This window comes from Globicephala melas, chromosome 2 (assembly GCF_963455315.2).
Source record: "Globicephala melas chromosome 2, mGloMel1.2, whole genome shotgun sequence".
Lineage (NCBI taxonomy): Eukaryota > Metazoa > Chordata > Mammalia > Artiodactyla > Delphinidae > Globicephala > Globicephala melas.
Window position 1 is genome coordinate 33409802 of NC_083315.2, and position 27034 is coordinate 33436835.

The 27034-nt window shown below is 50.1% G+C and overlaps 1 protein-coding gene across 6 annotated transcripts in view; it reads left to right on the forward strand.

The window, feature by feature from the left end:
- Window positions 1-27034, forward strand: part of CEMIP (cell migration inducing hyaluronidase 1) — a 163688-nt gene that overhangs the window by 83110 nt on the left and 53544 nt on the right. For 2 of the 6 annotated variants that reach the window (XM_060293760.1, XM_030878471.2), the window contains 11 exons: window positions 3712-4429; window positions 6596-6705; window positions 11000-11146; window positions 11643-11781; window positions 12498-12734; window positions 15887-16066; window positions 18477-18547; window positions 19540-19635; window positions 20472-20593; window positions 25490-25622; window positions 26416-26607. In XM_060293760.1, the coding sequence (XP_060149743.1) occupies window positions 6612-6705; window positions 11000-11146; window positions 11643-11781; window positions 12498-12734; window positions 15887-16066; window positions 18477-18547; window positions 19540-19635; window positions 20472-20593; window positions 25490-25622; window positions 26416-26607 (1411 nt within the window). In that variant the 5' untranslated portion in view covers window positions 3712-4429; window positions 6596-6611. The remainder of the gene's footprint in view (window positions 1-3711; window positions 4430-6595; window positions 6706-10999; window positions 11147-11642; window positions 11782-12497; window positions 12735-15886; window positions 16067-18476; window positions 18548-19539; window positions 19636-20471; window positions 20594-25489; window positions 25623-26415; window positions 26608-27034) is intronic. The other 4 variants (XM_060293762.1, XM_060293761.1, XM_060293763.1 and 1 more) reach the window with 4 other exon arrangements.

A 27034-nucleotide genomic window follows, 5' to 3' on the forward strand; every position in this document is an offset into this window, starting at 1 on the left:
CCCAGTTTCTGGAGAAGAGACCAGGTTTTGGAACGTCCCTGGTCTTTGGGGAAGGTTTTTGATCTTTGCAGCAATGAGAGAGGTCCCCGGGGCAGGTATGTTTCCAAAAGAAAGGAGTCGCTCATGCCAGCGGAGCACGTATCACGGGGTACCCTGGGAGATGCTCTGATTTGCAGAAGCCAAGGGTCTTCTAAATGCTTCTCTCTGAGGAGGGGGGCGGGGTCCCTGTCCCTGGGGTCCCCGTCCCTGGGATCCCCAGCATAGCAGCCTCACACTGAGAAAGGGCTCAGGGCTGCCAGCGTTCTCCAGACTTGGGACGCTTCCTGTGTTTCTCTGTGATCCAGAAGGATGCTTGGGCTGCCCTGTCTCCTGCCTCCTCCTTCTCCCTGGGGATGCTGCGTCAGGACCAGGTGACCTTTCTCTTCCGGGGGGAGCTGGGCCTGGGCTGGGATGTGTGGCCGGCAGACCAGGGAGTTGGCTGCCCACTGCTTGGTTCAGGAGAGGAGCGGGGGGGCCCTGCTAGGGAATGTTATGGAGGGGGTTCTGCAATTCATCAGGGGAGCTTTCTGTCGAGAGGGAACGAGCTCCTGGGGCTCTGCCTTCCTGTTTCCGTGGTTTCTGGTAGCCACTGAGGTGGACCTGTGGTTTCCTATCCAGAGAGGGATCTGAGTCGAGCCTGTGCAGGTGAACCCAGCCTGCACCAGCCCCGTTGGGCCCTCCAGGAACCACGTCATGGATTTTAGGGCCTGTGAACAAGAAACCTAGGTCATAGTGAAAGGGAACACCAGTGCTTTCCTGACTGCAAGAGAGCTGGAGGGAGATTCTCGCCAGCTTCCCCAAACTTCACCCCGGTTTGCTGTCAGGATCATTAATCTGTCCACACGGCTCAGATCAAACATTGCCTCCTCCCACTGTGCCTGGCCGGGAGGTAGGTGGGGGTAGTGTTATTGTTCCTTTTTTATGAAGCGTGGACTCTGGAGCCGGACCTCCTGGGTTCAAATCCTGGATGGGCCCCCTGCTGGCTCTGTGACCCTCAGCAGAATCTCAGGCCCCACCACACACCTACTGAATCAGAATCTGCATTCTAGCCCGCTCTCCAGGGGATGTCTGCGTGCAATAAAGTTGGAGAAGTGCTAGCTGGGTTCTCCTCTCACTATCCTACCAGCTCCTACGTTCTCTTAGTTTGCGATGACATTGCAAATCATTTAATCTTTAGGAATTGGAAGCAAGTTTCCGAAGGAGAGAGCAGGCTTTGAACTTTGCCACCTACTAGCTGTGTACCCTGGCTACCAAAAGAAAAGTGACACTCTTTGTGCCTCAGTTTCCCCATCCGTAAACTAGGGATTAATAACGACACCGAGCTACGAAAGACTCAATTAGCCAGTAGACGAAAAGTGCATAAAGCAGCCCCTGACACCTACAAAAGGCGGTGTTAGTGTTTGCTATGATTATCATTACTGGCATTGCTGGTGAGAAAGCCGCGAGCTTCAGACGGATTAACGAATTTACTCAAGGATGCCGTGTTAGCCTCCTAGGGCTACCGTAACAGAGTACCGCAGGCTGGGTGGCTTGAACGACAGAAATGTATTTTCTCAGTGTTCTGGAGGCCAGAAGTCCAAGATCAAAGTTTCAGTGGATTTGGCTTCTTCTGAGGCCTCTCTCCTTGCCTTGCAGGTGGGCTCTTCCTCCAGCATCCTCACGTGGTCTTTCCTCCGTGTGTCTGTGTCCTGCTCTCCTCTTCTTATAAGGACACCAGTCATACTGCATTAGGACTCACCCACATAACTTCATTTTACCTTCATTTCCTCTGTCAAGGCCCCTTCTCCAGATACAGTCCCAGGCTGAGGGACTGGGGGTTAAGACTTCAGCATATGACTCTTGAGGGAACACAGTTCAGCCGGTAACAGGTTCAACCATTAAGTGGCATAAAAGTCAATCAAACTATGTCTCAGAGATTTCAAGAGGGTGTGGTTGTTCCAAAGCCCCCCCTGTCTCAGCAGGAGACAGAGTGGCCTATATACACATGTGCCATCATAAAGGAAGTGTCCAGATCCATTAGGCTGAAATCAAATCTTTCCCCTGACCTCCGCTCAGTGAGGCAAAGAAGGAATGTCCAGACTGTTCTGTCTGGACAGTGGTACCATCTCTTTTATCTCCCTTTGCCCAGGAAGTGAGCAGCTGGTCATTTTGGAATATAGTGCCTAGTGTTCCTGCCTCTCTCTCCTCTTGACGGTAGGATATTCCGGGCTTGGGGGTGGGGGGCAGGATTCATATCTGACTGTTTTCTGTACCACTCACAGGACATAATCTGGAGACCAAGATAGATGAGCTGGTGTTTTTAGAGCCAGCCGATCTCAGCTGAGCCGCATAACAGTCACTCCCGGTTATGGGTAGTATTATTGTTCCCATTTAAAAAATGAGAAGGCGAAGGCCCAGAGAGTTTGAGTGACTTGTCTAAGGTCACACAGCTGGTGAGGGCCGGAGTTGGAACTCTAACCAGGTTCTCAGCTCCATCTCCCAGGCTCGGTCACCCATCGTGCTGTGTATCCTTCAGAACAACAGCTCCCACAGCTTGAGCACTGACCACCGGTCAGGCCCAGAGCTTTATGATCTTTGTATAGAGCATCTCGTTTGATCCTCACAGTGACCTTGGAATTTAAGATGCATTATTTCAGTTTTTTTTTAAATTTATTTATTTTTGGCTGCGTTGGGTGCTCGCTGCTGTGCGTGGGCTTTCCCTAGTTGCGGCGAGCGGGGGCTACTCTTTGTTGCGGTGCGTAGGCTTCAGTTGTTGTGGCACGCAGGCTCCAGTAGTTGTGGCACGCGGGCTCGGTAGTTGTGGCACGCGGGCTCAACAGCGCAGGCTCAGTAGTTTCGGCACACGGACTTAGCTGCTCCGCAGCATGTGGGATCTTCCCGGACCAGGGCTCGAACCCGTGTCCCCTGCATTAGCAGGCGGATTCTTAACCACTGCGCCACCAGGGAAGTCCCAATTATTTCAGTTTTATGGATTAAAAAGGCGAGGCCCAAGTGGTCACACGGTTTTCCCCGATGTGAACTGCATGGCTGGGATAGAAGACTCTGGAGCCTGCGCTCCTGGTCACCACAGTGTCCTGCTGGTCTGAGCCGGGCCTCGTCTAGGTTTGCATGAGATGAGAATTGCCTTAGTGCGGGTGTGACAGGGAGAGTGACGGCTGTTACTGTGCTGTCTCCTACCCCAAACTGGCTTCCGGATCACCCTGCAGTCCATCTCACCCCCAGCCTCAGACCTTACACTGACCCTCCCCACTACCCCCTACTCCCTTTCTTAATTTTTTTTTTTCACATCTTTATTGGAGTATAATTGCTTTACAATGGTGTGTTAGTTTCTGCTGTATAATAAAGTGAATCAGCTATACGTATACATATATCCCGTATCCCCTCCCTCTTGCGTCTCCCTCCCACCCTCCCTATCCCACCCCTCTAGGTGGACCCCAGGCTTATCTCCCTGTGCTCTGGGGCTTCTTCCCACTAGCTATCTCTTTACATTTGGTAGTTAATGATAATCCCTGAAGAAAGTTCTGGCTTCTGCAGGCTCTGCAGGCATGGAGAACCCACATCCCCCTGGGGTCGGGGATGCCAGGGGGCATGGACTTGCTAACGCTGCTGCCCCAGAGATGTAGGGGCCTCTCTGGAGGCTTGAATAACACCTGTGCTCCTTTCTCTCTGCAGGTGACAGGTCCTACCCCAGGGCAGCTGAAGGAAGAGCAAAGCCCCAGCCCCTGGCGTGTGATGGCAGCAGCGAGGAGACCCGGAGACAGAGGGTAGCAGGCGACGCCTCTCATCCCTGCTTTTCCTCCTGCCCCTCCACGCCCCTGGGAGGCCTGGCAGACACGGCGTGGAGCTGCAGCTGGACGGGAAGGTGCTGAGCTCCTGGAAAACTTCAGCTTGTTCTTGTGAAGCCTTGTGGAGTATCCCGCGGTGCCGGCCCTTCCTCTTCCAAATGGCTGCCAGAGGGGTTCACCGCACCCTGTAAGGAAGAGCCCAGCTCAGGACCATCGGGACCCAGCAAGGGCAGCCTCCAGCCAGCCTCCAGCCAGCAGCTTCCTGCGGAGCCTTCTAGCATCGTTAGCCAACCATGCACTCTTCGCAGGCCTTCAGCAGCTGGGAACCCTTTCAAGACTGTATGTTGCCAGCTGGAGAAGCTGAACCCTAACTCGTGTTGCCAGAGAGCTTTTAGTGGCCAGCTGAGAAAGCTGTCCTCTCTTGGTGAAGAATTCCCAAGTGAAAGTTGAGAAGCTTTGGGATTCACGGCCACAGAAGGTTTCTCGAGGTTTCTGTACTCAGGCCCTGGAAGCCACTCACGGAGGACCACCCCCAGCAATGTGGGGTCGCGACCTCTTTGGAGCAGGGGGACCTCTCTGTATCCAGTGGCACTCAGATACAGCAGGTCTCTCTCTTGAATGTTGGGGAAAAGAGGTTTTGAGCAGTATCCTGCCAGTGGGAATTGTTTTTACATCCATCCCGAAAGTGATTCCTTTTTTGTCTCTGAAATGGTCAGAAGATGTCAGGGCCACAAATTCCCTGTACTCCAGCCTTCCACTCTGCACACGGGAAGTCGAGGCCCAGAGAAGGGAATGTCTGGATGAGGGTCACCCGGCAGTTAAGGCGGGAGGGGCGCCCGCACCCAGATTGCCGCCCGCACCCGGGTGCCTCCACCCTGGGTGCCGGCCACGTTCCTCTGCCAGCTCACGGCCCAAAGTTTGGGTTCCCTTGATGGAGCCCCAGGTTGATTTGGGGCTTCTCAGCAGCAAAGAGCAGACTACCTTTGGTTTTTCTAAACAGATGGAGACTCGAGAGCTGGGCTCTGGCTTTCCCCGAGGGCCACAAAACACTCCTGTCCCGGTGTCACCTTCTTTTTATTGCAAAGAGCATGAAAGCAGACACTCCTCTTCTGGGGCCCATGGGAAAGGCGCCATTCCCAGATGCTGTGACGCCTGACATCAGCGGCCCTGCAGAGGCGACTAGAATGGGTCCTGTTGTTCTCGGCATATCAGGCCAGGGCCAGGCAGGGTGCCCGCCAGGAGGACACTGCGGGCATTGACGCTGCGAGTATGGTTTCCTCCCTCCCCCGGCCTCCCCGGCGCACCTGTGCGGGAAGGACCAGGCACAGGGCCAGGGTGCTCTGTTTCAGACCCTCTTGCCGAGCTCACACAAAGTGCTTCACCAGGAGCTGAAAGGTCAGAGATGATCAGATTTGTCCCTGAGCTCGTTCAAAGGGAGGAGCCTGTGTGGGATGAGAGAGATTTCTTTCTCAGTGTGGGAGAATATCTGTTTGTTTCCAGGCATGACTACAGTCATGCTCTGGGGAGGACCTGGGGACGTGGGCATGGAAGCTGGAGCTGGCCACTCCCCAAGCCCCTCCTTAAGCACTCTTGTGCGGCACACAGGACTTGAAGACAGAGATGTTTCTCCAAGGGCATTATATTATGAAAGGGGAATTGGCATTATATTATGAAAGGGGAACTTTTTTTTAAAGTTCCTGTCTTGACGTTTATCTAGACAGGTTCCCGTATTCACCTTCTATCTGAGTACAAGGGGGAGAAAAGTGGCTTTTGTAAAATAGGAATGTAATAAAATTCATTTAATTCTGTCACACATAAAAATAAATTCACAGTCTAGGGCTGTTTCAGTTCTCCACAGGGTCCGAGCCTAGGTTCTTACTCTCTGCATTGTCATCTTCTGCACATGGCTCCCGTTACAAGGCCAAAGATAGCTGCTGAAGATCCAGGCATCATATCCGTATTCCAGCCAGCAGGAAAGAGGGAAGAAAGCCTTCCTGCTTTCCCTAAGGACATATCCTGGAATTCACACACTGTACTTTTACTATATTGGCCAGAACTTAATTCCGAGATCACAACTAACGTAAGAGAGACTGGAGAAGGTAGCCTTTATTCTAGGTGGCTGTGTGCCCAGATAAAAACCCAGGGGTTCTTTTCCAGGGAAAAATGGGTATTAGGAGACAATTAGCTATCTCTGCCCTGCCTTCCTCTTGGATGGGTAATATTAGAAGGGTTTATAACACACAGGCATCATATTTAGGATCTCAATAGTATCATCAAGACTTGTTTTAGAAGCACAGACTGATATTAGAAATCAGCTATAGTCCACATCCTCATTTTTCAGATTAGGAAACTGAATCCCAGAGAGGTTAATCAGATCAGCTGAGATCACACGGCAAGTTGGTGGCATCTATTTTCCAGCTCATGTTCAGTGGGAATATTTTTTGTTTTTCTCTGTTTTTAACTTAAGGGGGAAAAAAAAGCCCTTCATTCTGGAGGGTAGTGAGCTCGAGCGCCAAGGATGAAATTCCATCCATCACCGAGTCTCTGAGCTGCAGGACACAGGCGGGACAGTGACAGGGCTTTCATGACCTGATCTGCCCAGCCCTGAGTCATGGCAGCTGAGGACTTTGCATTGGCCGGCTGGAGTATGCCCATACTGGCGCGACCTCTGCGTGTGTGTGTGGCCCTGTCTCTGTGTGTGTGTCTGCCCCACAAACCGACTCCAGCCTGGGGAGGCTGCAGGTCTGACTCAGTGTGCTTTTTTATTTCAGGGAGCGCTCTGCCAGCATGAGAGCGGCTCACGGTCCGGACGTCTCCTTTAAGGTGCTGCTGACAATCGGCTGGTTCGCCCTGGCCCGCTTTCCCGGCGCCGCATCCACAGGTGAGCCACTGCAGAGCAGTTGGACCTCTGCATCTCCACGAGGAAGGCCAGGAGAAGGAGCCGCAGGGTGGGGTCAGGGTGGCTGGGCTCTGGCCTGCCCCTGCTAACTCGCTGATCCTGGGCACGTCTTATCCTGGTCTTCAGTTTCGTCATCCACAAAATGAGGGGGTTAGACTAGGCTCAGGGGTTACAAACTCAGTGTCTACAGGAACCAGGCACATGACACAAAGCAGTGAAGCTGGCCAGGTAGAGATGTGGTCACCTGGGGAGTTCACGCCCCTCTTCAGGGACACCCACTTCTCAGTCCCGGCCAGTTGCTGCCACATGGGGAGGCGGGGCCCCTGTTGCAAGACCTATTGAATTTTTAAGAGAAGTCAGAAATCTAGACTTTCATGTAAGAGCTCTCTACTTGTTAAAGGATGGCAACCAATTGAAATTTTACCAAACACTCGGGGTGGCGGTGGAGCAGAGCAAAAAAACGCGTGTCTGCCAGCCGGCCTGCCGCCTCCGAGCCACCTGGTCTCAGTGTTCCCTTCCTGCTTTGCCGTCCTAAGATCTGGGCGCATTAAAGCACCTTGTTAGCCGTGATGCTCTAGGTGAGGTTTAGATCTCTTTTTCTGATCTCAATATCGTCAACTTTTTCTTTGAGTGATTTTGAATTAAAATCCAGAAGCACTAGGCAAGTTTGCGTGGGCTACAAAAAAAGCAAAATCAAATAAACCCAGCTTGGGGTGGAAGTTGAGAGATGGGGACCATTTAAGAATTTTGAATAGAGGTTGAGTAATAATACCATCACCATGGATTGCTTTTAAAAGAAATGCTATTATTATCACTTGAGCTGAATGCTTTTCTACAATAAGAATAAAGGACCTTACATTGTATTATATCTTGTTTTTCTCAACCCACTGGTGCAAGGAAGTAATTTCTAATCATAACTAGTGAAATCCCTTCAACGTGATTCCTTGTAGAATCTTTTTGGTCCTTAGGGGACATAGCAGGCAAGCAATATTTTCACTCTCAGTGCAACAATTGTCAATATTGCCTGAATTCATTCATTTAGTCCTTCCATCATTTATTCAGTTAATAACCACCAAGGGGACACTGACCCTGTGCCAGGAACTGGGTTTAGGGTTCTCTTTTAAGGTGAATCACCTTGCGGCCTTGGGGAGGTCTCTGGGTATTTCCTCTTACATCCTGGGTCTCTCTCTTCTGTTTGACTATAAACCATTTGGAAAGGAGGCTGTGCGTTTGATTCCCTCTTGCTTTTCTGTGATGTCAGAGGGATGCAGAAGCCAACCCCCTGCCATTCATGCTCCGAGTAGGGCTTGCATCCGCTCTGAATCCCACTTCCTGCAGCCCCTCCTGGGAAGGGTGGCTGCTGTGGTGATATCTCAGCAAAGGCCTTGACCGTTGCCAGCTACTCACTGATTCCTACAGATGAAGAGCCACTGAAACCCACTTTTACCAAGAGCAAAATCTCCATCTCCAGTGAAGGGGCGTTCATCCACGGCCAGTCTTGTAACTGCTGTGCTTATGTTGTGGGGTCAGAGCTGCTGGAGCTCTGGGAATTGTGCTCCCGATGACAAGAGAGCCTACGAGTGTCAGGCTGGCTGCTTCCAAACCTGGATGCAAAGACTGATGCAAACACGTGCAGTTGGAGAATAAAGGGGCAGTTGGGATTCTCGTAGGAGATGTGGGTGGTGAGACCCTGGGCTTGGTCCCGTGGAGTTGGAACGATTCCTTCTCGGCACGCTTACGGCTCCACGCCTGGATCTCTGGGCTCGCCAGTCGCCACATGCGTTCCCCGCATGGCTGAGGAGTCACCACCTTGGAAACAGACACTCCAGGTCCAGGACTAGGTGGAGGGCAGCCCAGGGCCTCTGACTGACCTCTGCTGAAAGCCAGCCAAGCACTTGACCCATCTGAAGGCAAACCCAGGGGTGGGCATTGGCCCTCAGGAGCCCCTCAGCTGGACGGAGGCCCCAGAGCCCTCGTGATCATCCTTGACTACGGAGGGCCCAGGCAGAGGCCCCCAGCCCCCACCACTACCTCGGCCCATCCTGGCAGCTTGCTGGCAACCCTGCTCTTACATTAAAATGAAAACTCCACGGATGAGTAAATGCCACATTTTTTCATTGTTTTGCCACTATTTGAGTCCCATGGGGTTTACAGAATCTTGGAAGAGCTGCTTTAGCAAAACTCCAAAAACAAGTGAAATTCTCTTCCTAATGAAAACGATCCAAACCCTGAGTTCGGGCTGACAGTGAGGCAGACGGGGCATAAAGGAGGGTGTTAGGGAGCATGGGAGGGGACGGTGGGGAGTGGGACTCAGGAAACACGCACCAAGTGCCTGCCCTGCGCCTTGCAGAGAAGAGAAGGGCCGGCCGCTGCTTTCAGATGGGCCGGGCCGATGATGTGATGGGGGCTTCCGGAGTCCACATCTGGCAATGCTGAGTAGATAAAGGAGCAGCGCCCTTCCAGTTCTCTTGAAATATATAAACGTGGGATCTTACCCTAGAGACAGCCGCATCGAAGTCGAGTCACATTGAGAACTGACATGCTAGTAATTGTACTGAAGCCAGAATTCCTTCTGGGGTCCCACCCAATGTCGTGGATATTGTCCACTGCACCCACCTGGCTCAAGAGACATGGCTTCCCTTAGGGGCCCTTGCTCGGTGCCCAAGGGTGGAATTTGCATCCATTCCTTCCAGTACCTTCCCCAGGGTCTTCACCATCTGAAACCTTGCCCCCGCCATGGGTTTACTACACCTCACCTTCCTTCTCCATCCCGCTGCAGTTATTTAAAATCTACTATTTGGGCTTCCCTGGTGGCGCAGTGGTTGAGAGTCCGCCTGCCGATGCAAGGGACACGGGTTCGTGCCCCGGTCCGGGAGGATCCCACATGCCGCGGAGCGGCTGGGCCTGTGAGCCGTGGCCGCTGAGCCTGCGCGTCTGGAGCCTGTGCTCCGCAGCGGGAGAGGCCACAACAGTGAGAGGCCCGCGTACTGCAAAAACAACAACAACAACAACAACAAAAAACTACTATTTCATGCTTGCTCACAACTTTCTAGTGAGAGAAAAAAAGGAGGGCATTGGGGCTCCATCTCTGAGGCAAGCCATTCTCATTTTGTTTTGCCTGTTGCCTCTTCCTGTTCCTTTCCCTCTGGGTTTTTCCCTGCTGTCCAGGGAGATTTTCCCAGTTTCTGAGACAGTCCTCCTCTGTTCACCATACATGGTACCCCACTGGGGTACAGAGCCTTCTTAGCCATAGGAGGAGAGACTCCTCCCACTGCTTCTACTTGCGTCGGGGAGACGTCTGCAACACCCACCATGGGGGCTTTGAGTTCAACTAAACATTCAGACTCATGAGGCTACCACAGGCCATGCCTGGCATCAGGATAACTTCAGAGGGCCTAGGACAGAAACACCGCCCACCATCAGAGCAGCGTCAGGCGTTTCTCTTCCGTGAGAGTGGTCTTGGAAGCATTCTACAAGCCTCCAGAAGCTATCTTCTTTTGTTCCCCAGATGACAGCTCCTTAGGTGAGAGGGAACAAGACTGTGATTGGACAGGTGTGGGCATTGCCCCGTCAGAGCTAGGATCTCTTATAGCAACTCCATAGATGTAACTTTCAGAGTTGCTGTGTGGGATTTGCCCAATTACGAGAGTCCCTGCACTCAGGGAAACCTCCAAGCAAGACATCTCCACCAGGATCATTATAAATTTTGCATAGTTCCTCCCAGTTTAGATGCCATTTACTAATCAGGGGTCACTTTTGTTATAAGATGTTGTTTGGTAACATGCTTTATAGAATACCATCTTTCTCAGGCTTCCAGGGAAACAGAGAAAATTAACTAAAAGTCAAATTCTCAGGCAGAAGGGGAAAAGGCTTTGCCAACTTTTTAAACAATGCTTTCCAGGGGAAAGGATGCCTTGGAATACAAATAATCTGGGTAAATCATTGCCTAACTTTAGATCTTGGAATGTCTTGAGGAGTCATCTGGTCTACCCTTCATTCTATAAAGGGAAAAACTGAGTCCAGAAAAAGGAAGTGACTTGTTCACAGATAAAGGATGAACTAATGAAGGACATTCGACTAAATCTCAGGCCTCCTGGCTCCTATATCAGGGGTTCTCTTTGCTTTCTAGGGCCCTGCTTTGAGCTCTAGTAGGGAGAAGGCAAGGGCCATGAAAATGCATGATAGACTCCCCACCCCACCCTGCTTGTGGTCTGTGGCAGTCCTTGCTTGGGGACGTTGGTGGGTGGTAGCAGTGACACCTCTCTCTCCTTTGCAGCAGCAGCTGAGTGCCCTGATCAGTGGCCTGAGCTGCAGCCCTGGAACCCTGGCCATGACCCAGACTACTACGTGCACATAGGCCAGGGCAGAACACTGCTGCTTATCGCTTCTGCCACGGTCCATTCCATCCGCATCTCAGAGGGAGGTAAGCCAGTCTCCCTCCCCTGCCCCATCTCTCTCTGGTCCGCTGCCTCAGAGCCTAGCAGATGGGATGCAGGTTGCCATAACTGTAGATGGACAGAACAAATGTCACGTGCTTTGGGTTCATGTCAGTGCATCTGGTTGTCGGAGCACTGAGGAGTGGCTTGTCAGAGGTCCAATCTTAGTGAAAGAAGCATTTATAGAGGAAACTTCTTATTGGTGCTCTGAGCATTCCTGAGTATCTGACCTTCAGATGCTTGCTCGTTGAATGCAGCACAGGCAGCGATAGCAGTAAACCAAGCAGGCGTTATTTACACGTCACAAGGCAGAGAGAAAAGCAACCACCGTAAGCACAGCGAGCATAGAAGTATTGGAAAGACACGCCTCTTGGCCTGCCTGAGGGATGACATGAGGGGCTTAGGAGGTCTGCCCTTGCCTCTGCTGTAATCTCACCACTAAGACTTGTCTTCCTAAACCTCACTCCATTCCTGCCTCTTCAGGGAAGCTAGTCATTAAAGACCAAGATGAGGCAATTGTTTTGCGTACCCGGCACATCCTGATTGACAACGGAGGAGAGCTGCATGCTGGGAGTGCCCTCTGCCCTTTCCAGGGCAATTTCAGCATCATTTTGTATGGAAGGTGGGTAGACGGCTTCCATGGGTCACATGATACTCTTGGATCTGACGGGAAGGAGGTTTTTCATGGAAGAGTGGGAGGTAAGACAGCAAGGCTTTAGTGCAAGAAAGGAATTATCATTAGGTCCTGCCAGATGGTAATCATGAACGAGACAGACAGTGGCGATTCGGGTGAGTTGGAGGAGTGCGTGAGGCATTTTATTTATTGTGGCTCAGGTCCGGACTTAAGTTACAGAAACCCCTGCCAGCCTTCCTGCTGCCTTCTAATCACGTCATGGCTGAGGGAGTCTCTGTGAATGTTTATTAATAGCCAATGATGGACAAGATAAAGAAAAATTCCATGCAGTATTTGCCTCTGGTGTGCTCCCTCTTCAAGCAATTGAGAGTTCTCAGAATCAGTAACCAAGAGTACACAAGGGTATGCAGTCCAGGTGATCCCACATCTGATATGGACCAAAATATAACATATTTAGAACTGGAAAGAAGTACCAACATGTTAACTATTGATAAGTATTTCTGCTTGGCCTGTTGGGCACATTTTGGTCTGGTGGGGGACAACCTTGGTTGCCAATGCTATGTCTACGGACCTCGAGCAATCACCAGGTGTAACTGGGTCCAGGGTGGCCACAGTGGGAGTCAAGAGCAGTGCCGTCCCCTCTGGGCTTAGCATCCAGTAAAGAGAGGTGTCGGCCGACCATGGAGAGCTGTTCTCTCTTGTAGGGCTGATGAAGACGTTCAACCAGACCCTTACTTTGGCCTCAAGTACATCGGCGTCGACAGAGGAGGTACCCTTGAGTTGCATGGACAGAAGAAGCTCTCTTGGACATTTCTGAACAAGACTCTTCACCCCGGTGGCATGCAAGAGGGAGGTTATTTTTTCGAAAGGAGCTGGGGTCACCGTGGAGTCATTGTTCACGTCATTGACCCCAAATCAGGGACAGTCATCCATTCTGACCGGTAAGGTTTGCCCTCACGTGAACACATTCATTCATTCGACATACACTTCCTGAGCATGTGTCCTAGCCAGACGCCACTCAGGATGCTGGGAGCACAGCAGTGGGTGAAACAGACAGAAATCCAAGCTGAATTGAACAGGAACAGGCATGTTTGCACACACATACACACATGTAAGCACAGCGTAGTTTTAGGCTGTGATCATTGGTAATTAGGGGGAAGAGACATAGTGAGAGGGTAGAGGGTAGCTAGAGGAGACCACTTGGCATCACGCGGTCTGGAAAGGCCAGTGTGAACAAGCAGCATTTGAGCTGAGGACCGCTGGGTAAGGCTGAGTCAGGGAAAGAGTTTTCAAGACAGAGCGGCAAGTGCAAAGGGCCAGAGGTGAGAAAGGGCGTGATGTTCTCACAGGGAGGAAGGGCCAGCAGAGATACGGGAGGGCAGAGGGATGGAAATGAGATGCCGTAATGTCAGAGTTTTAGGCAGGGGTGGGTGTGGAGGCCTTGGAGGCCCAGTGAGGAGGTGGGTTTTATTCTTAGTGGGACGCAAAGCCACCGAAGGGCTTTAAGAAGGGTACGATCTGATTTAAAGGACCTGGCTGCTGTGTAGAGAGCGGATTGTTTGTGGAGGGCAAAGGTAAAGCCAGCAGAGGTGGTTAGGAGGTCGCCGGCGAGGACTCAGGTAGAGGCGGTGGCAACAGAAGTGGATGAACTTGAGAGATATTTCGGAGGCAGATAGGGCAAGTCTCCCGCTCCCTGACCCTTGCCCTGGCTCAGGTATCCTGGCAGATTCTGCAGAGGGGGCTCTCCCGGGGGCTCTCGCCCTGGCCTTGCAGAGGCTGTCCCAGGCCACTCAGAGAGAAAGATCCATTAGGAAGGGCACAGCTGGAATAGGCAAGCAGAGACAGCTTTCCTGGTGCTGCTGGAGGACGGGCGTATGGAACTCCTCAGAAACAGGTCATGAGCTGTGAGCGTCCACAGGAAGGCAGCAGGGAATCAGCTATGATATGGGACGGGGTGGGCAGAAGCACGCAGGACAGCCAACCTTGCCCTCTGGTGGATATTAGTAACAATAATACGGTCACTGGACTTTGTGCAAAACCCTGTGTTAACCACTTTATCTGCTGTATATAACGGAATCTTCAGAAACCCCCTGTCAGGTGGGTTCTGTTGTTATACAGATGAGAACGCTGAGGTTGGGTGAAGCTAAATTTGCTCAGAGTCTCAAGGCTGGGGAGTGTTGGAGCTGCGATTCAAACCCAGATCTGCTCAGGCCCTAAACCACTATATTGTCCCCACGGGGGCTGACAGCCACCTGCTTGGCCTGGGACGGAGCAATCCTCAGACCACAGTGTACGGAGCCAGGCTGAGCTGATGGACACAAAATCTATCAGAGAGCCTCTGCCTTCACAGGAGAGAGAACAGTCTCCTCAGTTGTGTTCTGACTCCTTGGTGCTGCTGCATTTTTGTTTTGAATTATATTATATTATATTATATTGATTTTTTTTATTATTATTAACTTTTATTGGAGTATAGTTGCTTTACAATGTTGTATTAGTTTCTGCTGTGCAGCAAAGCGAATCAGCCACAGGTATACATATATCCACACTTTTTTAGATTTCCTTCCCATTTAGGTCACTACAGAGCACTGAGTAGAGTTCCCTGTACTATACGGTAGGTTCTCATTAGTTATGTATTTTATACATAGTAGTGTATATATGTCCCAATCTCGCAGTTCATCCCACCACCCCCCTTCCCCACCTTGGTAACCATAAGTTTGTCCTCTACATCTGTGACTCTATTTCTGTTTTGCAAATAAGTTCATCTCTACCATTTTTCTAGATTCCACATGTAAGTGATATTATACGATATTTGTTTTTCTCTTTCTGACTTACTTCACCCTGTATGACAGTCTCTAGGTCCATCCACGTCTCTGCAAATGGCACTATTTTGCTCCTTTCTGTGGCTGAGTAATATTCTGTTGTATGTAGGTACCACATCTTCTTTATCCGTTCCTCTGTCGATGGACACTTAGGTTGCTTCCACGTCCTGGCTATTGTGAATAGCGCTGCAGTGAACATCGGGGTGCAGGCATCCTTTTGAATTCTGGTTTTCTCCAGATATGGCGCTGCTTCTTACGTAGTACAGCATGGTTACTTGCAGCAGCCAACCTGAAGTTGAATTCATTACTGAAGTGCATAATGAGATGTTATCCCAATAGCTGATGTGGAGGTTCCAAAGGCAGGATACCTGCTCCTTCCTAATCTCCTTCGGGTAAAGTATGAGTCAGTGGGCTCAGGAATCTGAGAGCTGAATGTGTGTGAGTGAGGATATTAATAAACCCTGGACACACACAGAAACACAGGCTGTGGTCACCTGAGACCTGGCTACCTGGAGGTTACCTGCAGAAACAAGAACTTAGGTCGGCTCTTGAACGGTAGGAAGTATTTGATTGGCTGGAGAGAAGGTAAGGATGAATGAGTGAAGGCAGGAGTGGGCGTGGGGTATGACCATGGGACCCTGAGCTGTACTAGGCTCATAGCAGACGATTCCTGGGGCGGAGCACTGGAGAAGGAGGGGGCCTAGGTGGGGTCAGACCAGGTTATGGGAACAATTAAAAACCAGTTTGAGGACTCAGGAGTGTCCATACATTCCCCCCCGCTCCCCGTACCACCACTGTTTTCCTTTTCCCAAATCTTGGCTATTCATGCTGGTTTCTTTTTCTAGACTCATTTTAGAATTATTTTGCTTTAAATTAAAGAATTAATTTAGAATTAAATTTGAATGAAAGAATTATTAATTCTTTCGGAATTTCCGTTGTCATTGTACAAAATGTTTTTACTTAATAAGTTCACTTTACACTTAGAGTTGGAATCATCACACAACTGGGTCTTTCCTTTGTAAATTCTTGTCACCTGTGATATAGGTTTTTTGAGATCTATATTTCATAGCTATTGTACGTGGATGAGGGAGGGTTATCTTTGTCAAGTCTGAGATGATCGATTCTTGCTGTAATGAAAGCTTCTTTCTTTAAAAATCATAGCCCTTGAGATCTTTGGATGGCGTGTTAGTTGTCATACCACAGGTAGGTGCTTAGAGTTCTCTTTTTGGGCCGCTGTTAGGACTGTTAAAATCCCCTCTCTCTGCCCTTTTTAGGTTTGACACCTATAGATCCAAGAAAGAGAGTGAACGTCTGGCCCAGTATTTAAACACGGTGCCCGACGGCAGGATCCTTTCTGTTGCCGTGAATGATGAAGGCTCTCGAAACTTGGACGACGTGGCCAGGAAGGCAATGACCAGATTGGGCAGCAAACACTTCCTACACCTTGGATTTAGGTATCGCCCATCACTTCCACCTCCCCAGGGCTCCAGACACTGAAGCATCGCTACCGGAGGCTGACTTTCCCTAACTTCCTTGCTCGTTTCCCCAGGCGACATCACCCTCAGTGGTGACCCTGGGGGGCGCAGACATGTGATCCATCCTCATTGGACACGTTAGGGCTTGTTCTTAAAGGGAGCCTGGTTTTCCTTGTAAGCATATTCCACTCTTCAAGCTCCACAGGTCTCTGTGTATATGAACTCATTCATTCAATCGGCCACTTACAAAGTATTAATTGAGCATCTACTGTGTGTAAAAGCCGTGCCTCAGATGTACAGCTAATGGTCATTTTCCCTTTCTTTAGCAGCGGGGTCAGAACACGCCTGGGGGGATTGGCAGACATCTGTTTAGAGACCACGTAAAGTGTGTCTGCCCAGCCAGGCCCCCTGGCAGAAGGAGCCCTTTGATGTGCTCCAGGGCATGTTTTGTTTGCCTTGGATTGTAGCATCATGCCTGACTTTGGCATGCACGCCTGTTGGCACCAAGAGGAAGCCCTTTACCCCACAGTAGCCACACCTTTGAATCGTGTTGAATCAGATCTCGGTTCCGTGGAAAGTTGAGATCATCTGTCCCGTAGCTACTGGAGATAGGGATGCACCTCCCTCCAGCTCTGTGGACCGTGGGCAAAATGGGGGCAGGCCAGAGCCTTTTCTGGGCTCTGAGCAAAGCAATTTTACTGCCTGGGCAGAGGTCCCCTGGGCAGGGACAGGACTCCGGGTTCAAGGGTGCTTTTTCTGACTGCCCATGGGCTGCTCCTTCTGGAAGGGTTTGGGCAGGAAACTCAAGAAGCCAAAGAATGACAGTGACACTTTAAAACTGTTAAAACTCCTTTGTTAACCAAAACCAAGGGTGCTGCTGTTTCACCGTGTTATAAGCCAAAAGGCCAGTTCGTTAATTTCCAATGACAGGCAGAACCACAAAGGGACTGGCTACGTAGGGCCTCAGCAGAAGAAGGTCCAAGATCTAGCGTCCGATTTGGCCTGAATTTGAGCCTGGGCTGCACCTCCCGCTAGGTGACTGCACAAGTGACTCACCCTCTCTTTGCAGGCTTCCTGTGTCTGTACAATGGGATATTTGAGGAGCCAGTTCAAAGGGCTCTGGGGAGGGTAACTGTGATAATACGAGCAAAATACCTGCCACTGTGTGTAGCACAGAATAAGAACTCAATAAACGTTAGCAACTATTCTCTCCTTACAAACAAGAGCCGCGGAAGGATGGGTGCTGTGTTCTGTAAGTGAAGGAGATAGGTAGGCAGGGATTACATTTTTACCCTTCATTTGTATAGACCCACTTTGAATGACAGACTCAAAGCACCTAAAATCAGTAGAAGATCTGAGACTTGGAACCATCCTTTGTTCATTCACCCAGGAAGGGACTGTTGAGCAAATATTGCCATAAGGCACTAGGGCTGGACTAGCTGGTACTGAGCTCTCACGGTAAGTTGTGACCTGTCTCTGGAAGTACTGACCTCTCGCCGGGAGGCAGACATTCAATGGGAATTGATGACGGGGCGTGAAAGAACAAGAACAGGAGGGGTGAGAGGTGAAGTTGCCAAGGTGGGCACAGGAGGGCCTCTTGCTTTGGGCCAAGGAGGTTGCTTTTTACGCAAATGGGCGGGCACTGAAAGCTTTTAAGCAAGGGTGGCACAGTCAAATCCCCAACCTCGATGAAGACTTACTTTCCAAGATAAGAGATCAACACAAAAATAATCAAAGTTATTGAGGACCAAGACCTACTGACATCTCACAGGAAGTGAGAGGCTGGGTTAGGTATTAGGGGGAAGACAAAAACGGATAAGAAAACCTTCCCACCCTAGAGCAGGGCACGCTTCAATGGAGAAGAGAGGAGTGTATAACTTTCCAAAATGGTACCCCTTCTTTTTCTCCTTTGCTTCTCATTAGGAAGAAGAGGTATTTCTTTCCTTCCCAAGGCCCAAGGCTGATTCCTGGGTACTCAGTCACATCTGCCTGTGGCATTCTCCTCGAGATTAACTCATGAGAGAAAGAAGCTTTCTCCCTTGGAGCGTGTGTCCTTGTTTTCCTAAAGGAATGAGAGCACTTGCTTCAGAACCTAATTGAGCCTGGCAGGTGGTACGTAGGTCTGTGGGCTTGTTTGTTATTTGTGATTCATACCCTGTCGACTGCCAGCATGGAGTTGCAGAGGTTCACAGTCCACAAACATCAGGCCAGCCAAGTGGTTCGGAAGGCCAGGGCTTGCAGAGAAAGGCTCTTTTTCTTCTGGAGAAAGGGAAACCCAGCCTGGAAACTAATTTCCCCCAAACAGCCTCTGTGTGACACTCTGCGTCAACTCTACCTCCAGTACAGGCTCAGATGTGTGAAGAACTTTTTTGGTTTTTTTTTTTTTCAGACACCCTTGGAGTTTCCTAACTGTGAAAGGAAATCCCTCTTCTTCTGTTGAAGACCACATTGAATATCACGGTAATAAATGGCGAGAGGCCAAATTCCCTCCAGTGTCTCTCTGACCAAGGGACTCAGGGGCTTTTTGAACCACGCTGCACCCTCAGAACATGGCTGATCCACCACCCAGCACCCTGTTGAGTGACTAGCTGCTTAATGGCCAAGTTACATGAGTGGCAAAAGTCCATACTGATTTAAGGCCAATCACTAAGATAATATTTACATTTGCAAAGAAATCGTCATTGGTTTAATCCAAAACAAGTGACACAGGAAAGATGAGAACTGGGACAGAAACAGCAAGGGTAATATTTTGAGCTATAAAGACGCTTTGGGGGCTTCCCTGGTGGCGCAGTGGTTGAGAGTCTGCCTGCCGATGCAGGGGACACGGGTTCGTGCCCCGGTCCGGGAAGATCCCACATGCCGCAGAGCGGCTGGGCCCGTGAGCCATGGCCGCTGAGCCTGCATGTCCGGAGCCTGTGCTCCGCAACGGGAGAGGCCACAACAGTGAGAGACCCACGTACCGCCAAAAAAAAAAAAAAGACGCTTTGGGAAATTCCCTGGCGGTCCAGTTGTTAGGACTCCACGCTTTTACTGCCGAGGGCCTGGGTTCGATCCCTGGTCGGGGAACTAAGATCCCACAAGCCTTGCCATGTGGCCAAAAAAAAAAAAAAAAGATGCTTTGGATGGGCTGTTACTACATAGCACCAGCCTCCCCTGCCCAGGGAAGGTTTCGGAAGGTACTGCCGGTTCTAATCCTGGAGAGGAATTCACATGAGAAACCATGGGTTTCCAACGTATAGCATTGTTGGAACACTGCAGTTAAACTTGCAAAACTGAAGCAAAAGAAGGGACAATAAATAATCTGCTCTGGAAAGATTGGCCTGAAATTTTTTTTTTTTAACAAAATGACTCAAGATCCATGTGTGTAGGGGGCTTTCTCTGCATTAGCATCACATCCTTCTGAATTTGGGGGTTGGTCTGGTTGCTGACGCCTCTGATCTCCTCTTTGACAGGACACCACGGCTCTGCTGCGGCCCGGGTATTCAAACTCTTCCGGACGGAGCATGGCGAGCTTTTCAATGTCTCTTCATCCAGTGAGTGGGTTCAAGGTGAGGAGTTTGGGACACCTTGGTAACATTTCACAGGGGGCTAAAAGGCCAGGGCTTTGAAGAACGAGGACTTTTCTTTTGCACCAATAGGACCACTTGACTGTGGCAGTTTGCACAGTTTGCAAACTGAGAGCTGTCTTTAATTAATCAAGTCTCTGTGGTGAATAGCCCAGGGGGATGTTTCCTCTCAGGGAATACCTCTTCTGTGCCAGGCGCTGGCACTGAACAGAGAACACGGACAGGAGGAGTAGGAACCAGCCTTCAAGGAGCCCACACACACGGGGACGGGGGCACGGAAAGAAGCAATCCTCACTGCCATCCTTGGATAATGGGTTCATGGATGGATTTCATCTTTCTCCTTTTGGCAGTAGTGAAGAATATCTATTGCTTTTATAAAATAAGATAGTCAATAAGAGGCACTTTTAGGGCTTCCCTGGTGGCGCAGTGGTTGAAAGTCCGCCTGCCGATGCAGGGGGCACGGGTTCGCGCCTTGGTCCGGGAAGATCCCACATGCCGCGGAGCGGCTGGGCCCGTGAGCCATGGCCGCTGAGCCTGCGCGTCCGGAGCCTGTGCTCCGCAACGGGAGAGGCCACAACAGTGAGAGGCCCGCGTACCGCAAAAAAAAAAAAAAAAAAAAGAGGCACTTTTAATAAAAAGGTGGGAGAGGTGGGGGAAGCTGACAGATGGTTTAGAAGCCTCTGGTACCCAGCCTGGTGAGAACCTGGACAGATGGTATTCAATTCCCATTGTGCCAAGGCTGCTTGGGGGCTACACCGAGTGTGGCTGGCTCTCCTGCACCCTTGCTCGTCTGACCCTGCTCTTTGCTTTCTTCCCAGATGTGGAATGGACAGAGTGGTTTGAACATGACCAAGTGTCTTACACTAAAGGTGGGGAGAAAATTTCAGACCTCCGGGCCACTCACCCAGGGAAGATCTGCAGTCGCCCCATTGATATACAGGTAACCAAATAGTTCTAAAGGCTTTGTCTCGAAGAAGACTCTCTAGATCACAGACTTTCGTGCCATTTGAGTGGCGTGAGTCTCACGGCCCTCCTGTGACGTTGGTAAAGCCAGAGAGTACTGTTCTCATTTTAGAGACTGACGTGGAAGCTGTGTATCTGCTCCAGGCTTCCCCACCAGTGAGTTTCAAAGCTAGGCCTCAGATTCTCTCCTGGGTTCTACTGCTGAGTTCCTTTTCCTTCTCCCCAGCTGCTTCTTCAGCCACAGCTGAGGGTACCCAGCGTGGGGTTGGGTTTGCCCTACTCAGCTTCACTCCTCCGTTGGTCTCCTTTGGGGCCTCGAGTGCACAGGATCTGGCCGGGACTTGGGTGCAGGCGGAGCCTGGCCCAGGTGGAGAACACCTACAGCCTTGTCCTCCACTCAGTTAATGAAAACCGGCGTTTGCAGAATGGACGGTGTTTGCTCGGGATCTTCACTTGGAGTTAACTCTGTCCAAGGGGGACCTAGACTTTCTCAGCTGCCTTCATCATGAAAGTGTGGGGTGAATAGGCAGCCCTCCCAATTCAGTGGCTCAGCTGGTAAGCTTCCGAGCTCAAAGGACCAGAAGAAAGACAGAGACATGTGCAAGGAAATGGAGTTTATTTCCTTATGCCTGGTCTTCTTCCAGAACAAGGTTTGGGGCCACTTAACTGTTAGAGAATTAGGAGTCATTTGAGAAAGACCATCCCTGCCCATTTTATCCTCTTTCATCCAATACAAATAGCAACATTTGTACAGCACCTTCTTTCAGATGATCTAACCGCAGGTCCCAGGTCATCGGACTGCCTCCACCCCTCCACCCCCTGACCCCCACCCTGAGGCAGTACTTCTGCCCTCTGCCTTGCATCGTAGAGGGACTGTGGGACAAGGGACCAGTTTTCCAAGAGAGGACACTCTGTTCTGCAGTTAGCAAAGGCCAGGGAAATCTTTCTCATTGTTTGGCTAAGGCTCCCCGTTCACATGGCTCCAGCGTTACTGAGAAGGATTTACCCAGATTCAGTTACACGTTGGAGATTCTTCTTGGGTCCAACAGAATCAAAAAGTGCTGACTCCCCCAAAGCACATACTTCCCAGATTTAATTTTAATTTTCTCTTGCAACCCTGAGTGTTCCAGCTCTCATTCTGAAAGAGCCATCGTTTTATTCCTCCAGTTCACTTGGCTACAGGAAGTCCAGGCTTGTACCAGCACTCCCTCCCCAAGTATTTCTGGAAATCCTCGAGGAATGCTTCCATGCTCTGCAAATCCCTCTTGGTGTTTGCTCTGCCAGCTGCCTGGCTCCAGATCACTGTTTAGAAGACCACTTCTCCATGCTAGGAAAATAGCTTTTCTTAGGCATTTCTAGCTCTCAGTAACTTTGCTCCCAGCACAGATACGGGCTCTTCCCTGAGAGTGTCAAAGCACAATTAATCCCAGGCTAACACAGTGAATGAAACTTTACTAAAGGCTTGGAGATAGCAGAAGAGACTGGAGAAAGTATACATATTTTTCCATATGTTACATATATAATCATATGTGACTGTTCACCAGTTCCATAATCCAAGACCTTCCACGGGGACCCAACCCCAGACTCTGTAACCACCAATCTGCCGCCATATTGCAGGGCCCAGTTGCCTTCCAACAAAAGGAGTATCCTTGACAATGAATTCCCCGAGTTCAAAGTCTCAACTATTTGAGGTCCAGAGAAGAATAAAAGACCCAACAACAGTTTTCCCCATTACCCAGAAGCCTGGGCCAGCCTTCCCACAAAAGTGCATTCTTTGACAATATTTTGCTGAGCATTATAACCCCTTATGAGTTCAACACTCTCAATTCCAGAATAAAATCTTGGCTTTTTCTTGGCAAAACAAAGGTTCCTTGAGGCAGTCATCTAAAAACATGTCACGTGCCTCCAAAAGTGAATCAAAGCTCCGCCCCTAAAGGAAAGGAGGAAGTGCTGCATTCTGGAAATGCCAGGTTCATCCCTTTTCTCCTCACCGTCAACCTTTAATCAGTAGTGACCCCAGATTTAGCCAGAACATCTCTTTCTAGTCATAAAAGACAATGAGGTGGACTATACTGCAGGTTTTTCTGAAGTCAGAAAAGCAAAGCCAGGCTTGTCCTGTGTTTACCACAGGTGAGAAAAGCAAGGTTACATCCTCTTTATAGATAGAGTGTCAGACACATCAGCCAGGAGCTCAATGCCCTAGTTAATTAACCCACCAGAGAGACTGAAGCAAAACTGAAATGCCCATGTGCCCATTTTTGCCACTATGGGGAATAACAGGTCACCGTGGCCACTGGCCACCTCTGGCCACCGTGCAGGCCCCAGTGCACCTGAAGGGCTGTGGCCGCCCCACACAAGGGGTCCCCCAGATACTTGCTCTACCCTGACGTGGTCAAATCCTCTGGAGGGGAAGGGGGTGTTAAGGACATTTGTCACCTAGGCAGGATGGCGAGTTGGAAAGAAAGAGGAAATAGGACTTACACAGTTGACCTCAACTCAAGGAAATCTTTTCCAGATCTGATAGCTTGTGATTCTGCAGAATCAAAACCAAAACCACAGTCCCCTGTTCCCATGTCATTACCCTTCCTGAGGTTCTCCTGGGTTGAAACCTCCTCTCCTCCCACCTTCTCCCTTAAAACCCACCCGCCCTTCAAGGCCAGTGGGACCTGCTGGACTCACACATCCTTGGGGCTGAGACCTTCTTGGGCAGTCCCCTCTTCTCCCTCAGCCCCGGCACAGTGGCTGGAGATCAGTCTGGTGGTTGGAAGATGTATTTGGAAACCAGATAGCTCCTAGTTTGCATCCAGCTCTGTCACTTGTGAGCTGTGGCTTACCAACAGTGACAGGACTAAGGTTAGACGCGTGAGGTGCCCGAGGCACAAAATTTAAGGTGGCTCTCACTCCCAGGTGCCGACTCTGCACTCGCATGACCCTGAGAGTGAGTGCTGCCTTAAATCTTGCACCCTGGGTCATCCTCACTAGCAATCCTGGCCATAGATATCAATCAAGTTATTGAATTTAGTGTCTCAATTTCCCCATAAGCAAAAATGGAGATAAGAATTGTTCCCTCATGGGATTCTTTTGTGGATTTAATGCAACAATGCATAGTGAGTGAGTGCCCATAATTTTTTTATTATTTTAAAATGATTTTCCTATGTTATTGTTTATTATGATATTGCTAGTTATTTTATAATTATTATCACGAGTAACAATCACATTGTGTCTACTTAAAGTGAAGATCGAGGTTCACTGGACGGTGGTAAAGCCCTTTTTACTCTTTTTATCCAAAGCTAAGGTCGTTCTTACGGTTAGAAAAAGGAAAACAAGAAAAGCAGCAAGACTGAGTAGAGGTTTCCTGAAATGTTTACCGGACGTTGCACCTTAAAAAACGTCCAGCTCCGTTAGATGATGTTTTCAGGCTCAGTTCTCAATATTAAGGGGTGTCTTAACTGAAAAACATGCTGGCCTCAGGAGAAGAGATCCGGGGGTCAGAGGCATGGGCTTGACATTCAGGTGACCTTGAACTTGCTTCTAAACCCCTCTGAGCCTTAGTGTTTTCCTCTAAGAGCAAGTCCGCAATGCCTGCCTCTCTGCTGCAGAGACCACCCCGGATAATGGCTGTGAGTGTGTTGCTTGCAGGAAAGGGCTGAATTTTCTTTCTGGCTGGACTCATGTCTCCATAGCTCTCCTTCCAAGCCAAGGGCAGCGGCTATCTGCTGGGTTCAAAGCAGGGTTTCCTAAAAGTTCCCCCCCACCCCGCCTTTTTCGATTGACGAAACTTTACCTTCCTATTTGCCTGGCCCTGGTCCCTTTGGTTTCTGTGCCAACGAGGATAACAGCTGCAGCCCTTGCTCTAAATTGCAAGTCTCTGATGACAGCCCCAGTCATGATGCAGACATACCCCGGCCCTGGGATCATGCCCTTCTCTGAACCCACTCCCTAAATTCTCTACCTGGCCTTGAAGCTTCTCGCCCATCAGCTCTCATCAGCTGAGACTGTGCTCTGTGCCAGGCCCTGGGCTGGATGCCGGGATCAGGGAGGGAGGCAAAACCTGGCTTTTCCAGAACCCACCAGCCACTGGAAGGAGACAGACGCTGAACCGAGGGCAGTAGTGCCTGAGGGCAGCAGTGGAGGGGCTGCGAAGCACCAGCCATATAGTTGGATGCATCCGGATTCAAGTGGGCAAGTTACCCAACCTCTCTGAGCGTCCGTTTCCTAATCTGTAAAACCAGCGACAGCCTCATAGACCTCACAGCCAAGAAGAGGGAATGAAATAACGTATGTAGCCCCATAACTCCAAGAGGGGTTCTCAAATATGACTTCCCGTTGGAGTCACCTGGGCAGCCATTAAACGTCCTGATGCCCAGGCCGCCCCCTGGACACAATCAAACCTGAGACTCCACAGACGGGGCCTGGGCGTGAGTGTTTTTAGACTCCCCACAGGATGTGGAGCCACATTTAGGCACCAGTGGATCGATCATAGTGAGTCTTCAATAAATGTTGGCCACTCTTGATGGTGCTCGTGGTGGCGAGTGGGACAAGTTGTAAGAAAGCAGGCAGCACAGCTCCTAAAAGAGTGCGTGCTGGCTGTAAACACTCCAGAAAACGTTCACCAGGGCAGTCAGTCACTGGTTTGGATACCAAATACGGTAGGACCCCAGGCAAGATGTTCATCCATCCTGTGACTTCATGCTGTCTTTCTTATACAAATCGAGAAGGGGAAATGTCAGAATAATAACTTAAGGCCATTGTAAATAAGTTTTGCAGCAGGAACAATTTTAGACTCGTGCGTATATGTTTATAACATTAATCATAACCTTCCTTCTTTACAAAAAGAAATGACTTTGCTCTGTAATTTCCGTGCTGTTCCCAGGCCACTACAGTGGATGGAGTTAACCTCACCACCGAGGTTGTCTACAAAAGAGGCCAGGATTATAGGTTTGTGTGCTATGACCAGGGCCAAGGCTGCCAGAGCTACCGTGTGCGGTTCCTCTGTGGGAAGCCTGGTAAGCAGCTCCTTGCTGGGGACAGAAATGCAACCGTGGCTCGGTTCCTTGAGCTGCCAGCTATGCATTGGGAGTTTTGATGGCTGGTTCAACTGCCTCTGGGCATCTCAGTGACCCCACGCTCCTACCAAGCTCGTGATGGAGAGCACCTCTGTGACACAGGAGCTGTGGGAGGGTCCTCGGAGTTGGCAGGAGCCATCAGAGCTCCACCCTGCCCACATGCCTTTCAGGAAGGGGAAGGGCCTGGTCCAGGAAAACCAGGGTGCAGTGGACAGAGCTGACCTTCCTGCAGCCCTCCCCTGCATAGACACGCAGCTCATGGCCTCTTTGGGGGATATTATTTTAAACCCAGTTCTCGAGGTGCTCGTTAGAAGGGATTGGAAATGGTCGGTTTGTTCTCAGGGGCACTTGGCCATCTCCAGAAGGCAGTCATTAGGGATGGAAGTTCTTTGGAGGGGAGGCTTACAGCTACTGAAAATAATAGTTGAGAGGGACTATATTTGTTTCACATCTTTTGCAAAACAGGTGTGGTGAGGCAGCCACATTTAACTCCAGCTAAGGAGTTTGTGGAAAATTCCCGTGCCCAGAGCTAATGAATGGCTCTTTTCTGGTAGGGTTTTTGTTGACTTCAAAAAACCTTTGAGACTTGGATGGGGTGAGCCTGGTGATTTGGGTTTTGGATAGGCAAACCTGGCATTTACTGATTTAGGGAGGGGAAGGGAAGAGGTGGGGAGTCAGAAGTGTGGCAGGAGCAAAGCTTTATCTCTCAGTCTCTCCTGTTTTGGGTTAACAGTGAGGCCGAAACTCACCGTCACCATCGACACCAACGTGAACAGCACCATCCTGAATCTTGAAGACGATGTACAATCATGGAAGCCCGGAGATACCCTGGTCATTGCCAGTACCGATTACTCCATGTACCAGGCAGAAGAGTTCCAGGTGCTCCCCTGCAAAGCCTGTGCCTCCAAGCAGGTCAAAGTAGCAGGTAGGACATTCCCTCACCCCTCCCTAGGTCTGATGAAGCTGAAAATTGTTAGGCTTAAAGTTGACTGAAATCAAAACAAATTTGTGTCAGTCAGCTATTGCCATAATAATGCTGCATGACAAAAAAGTCCTTAAGATTTTATGGCAAGCATTTATTTCTTACTCGTGCATCTACAGGCTGTCTAGGGTTCAGCTTCTCCACACTAAACTTGGCTCCAGGCTGAGGGTTGGGTTCGGGTCAGCTCCACGTGAGTCTCATTCTTCCTAGGACATACTCTTCTCACGGGGGAGAAGTGAACCGAAACATGGGAGGACTCTTAAGGCCTTGCGATCAGAACTAGCACCCTTTGACACCCACTTTCCATTGACCAAAACAGATCACGTGGTCCAACTCAACATGAATGGGGAACTCTATTTTTCCCATTAAG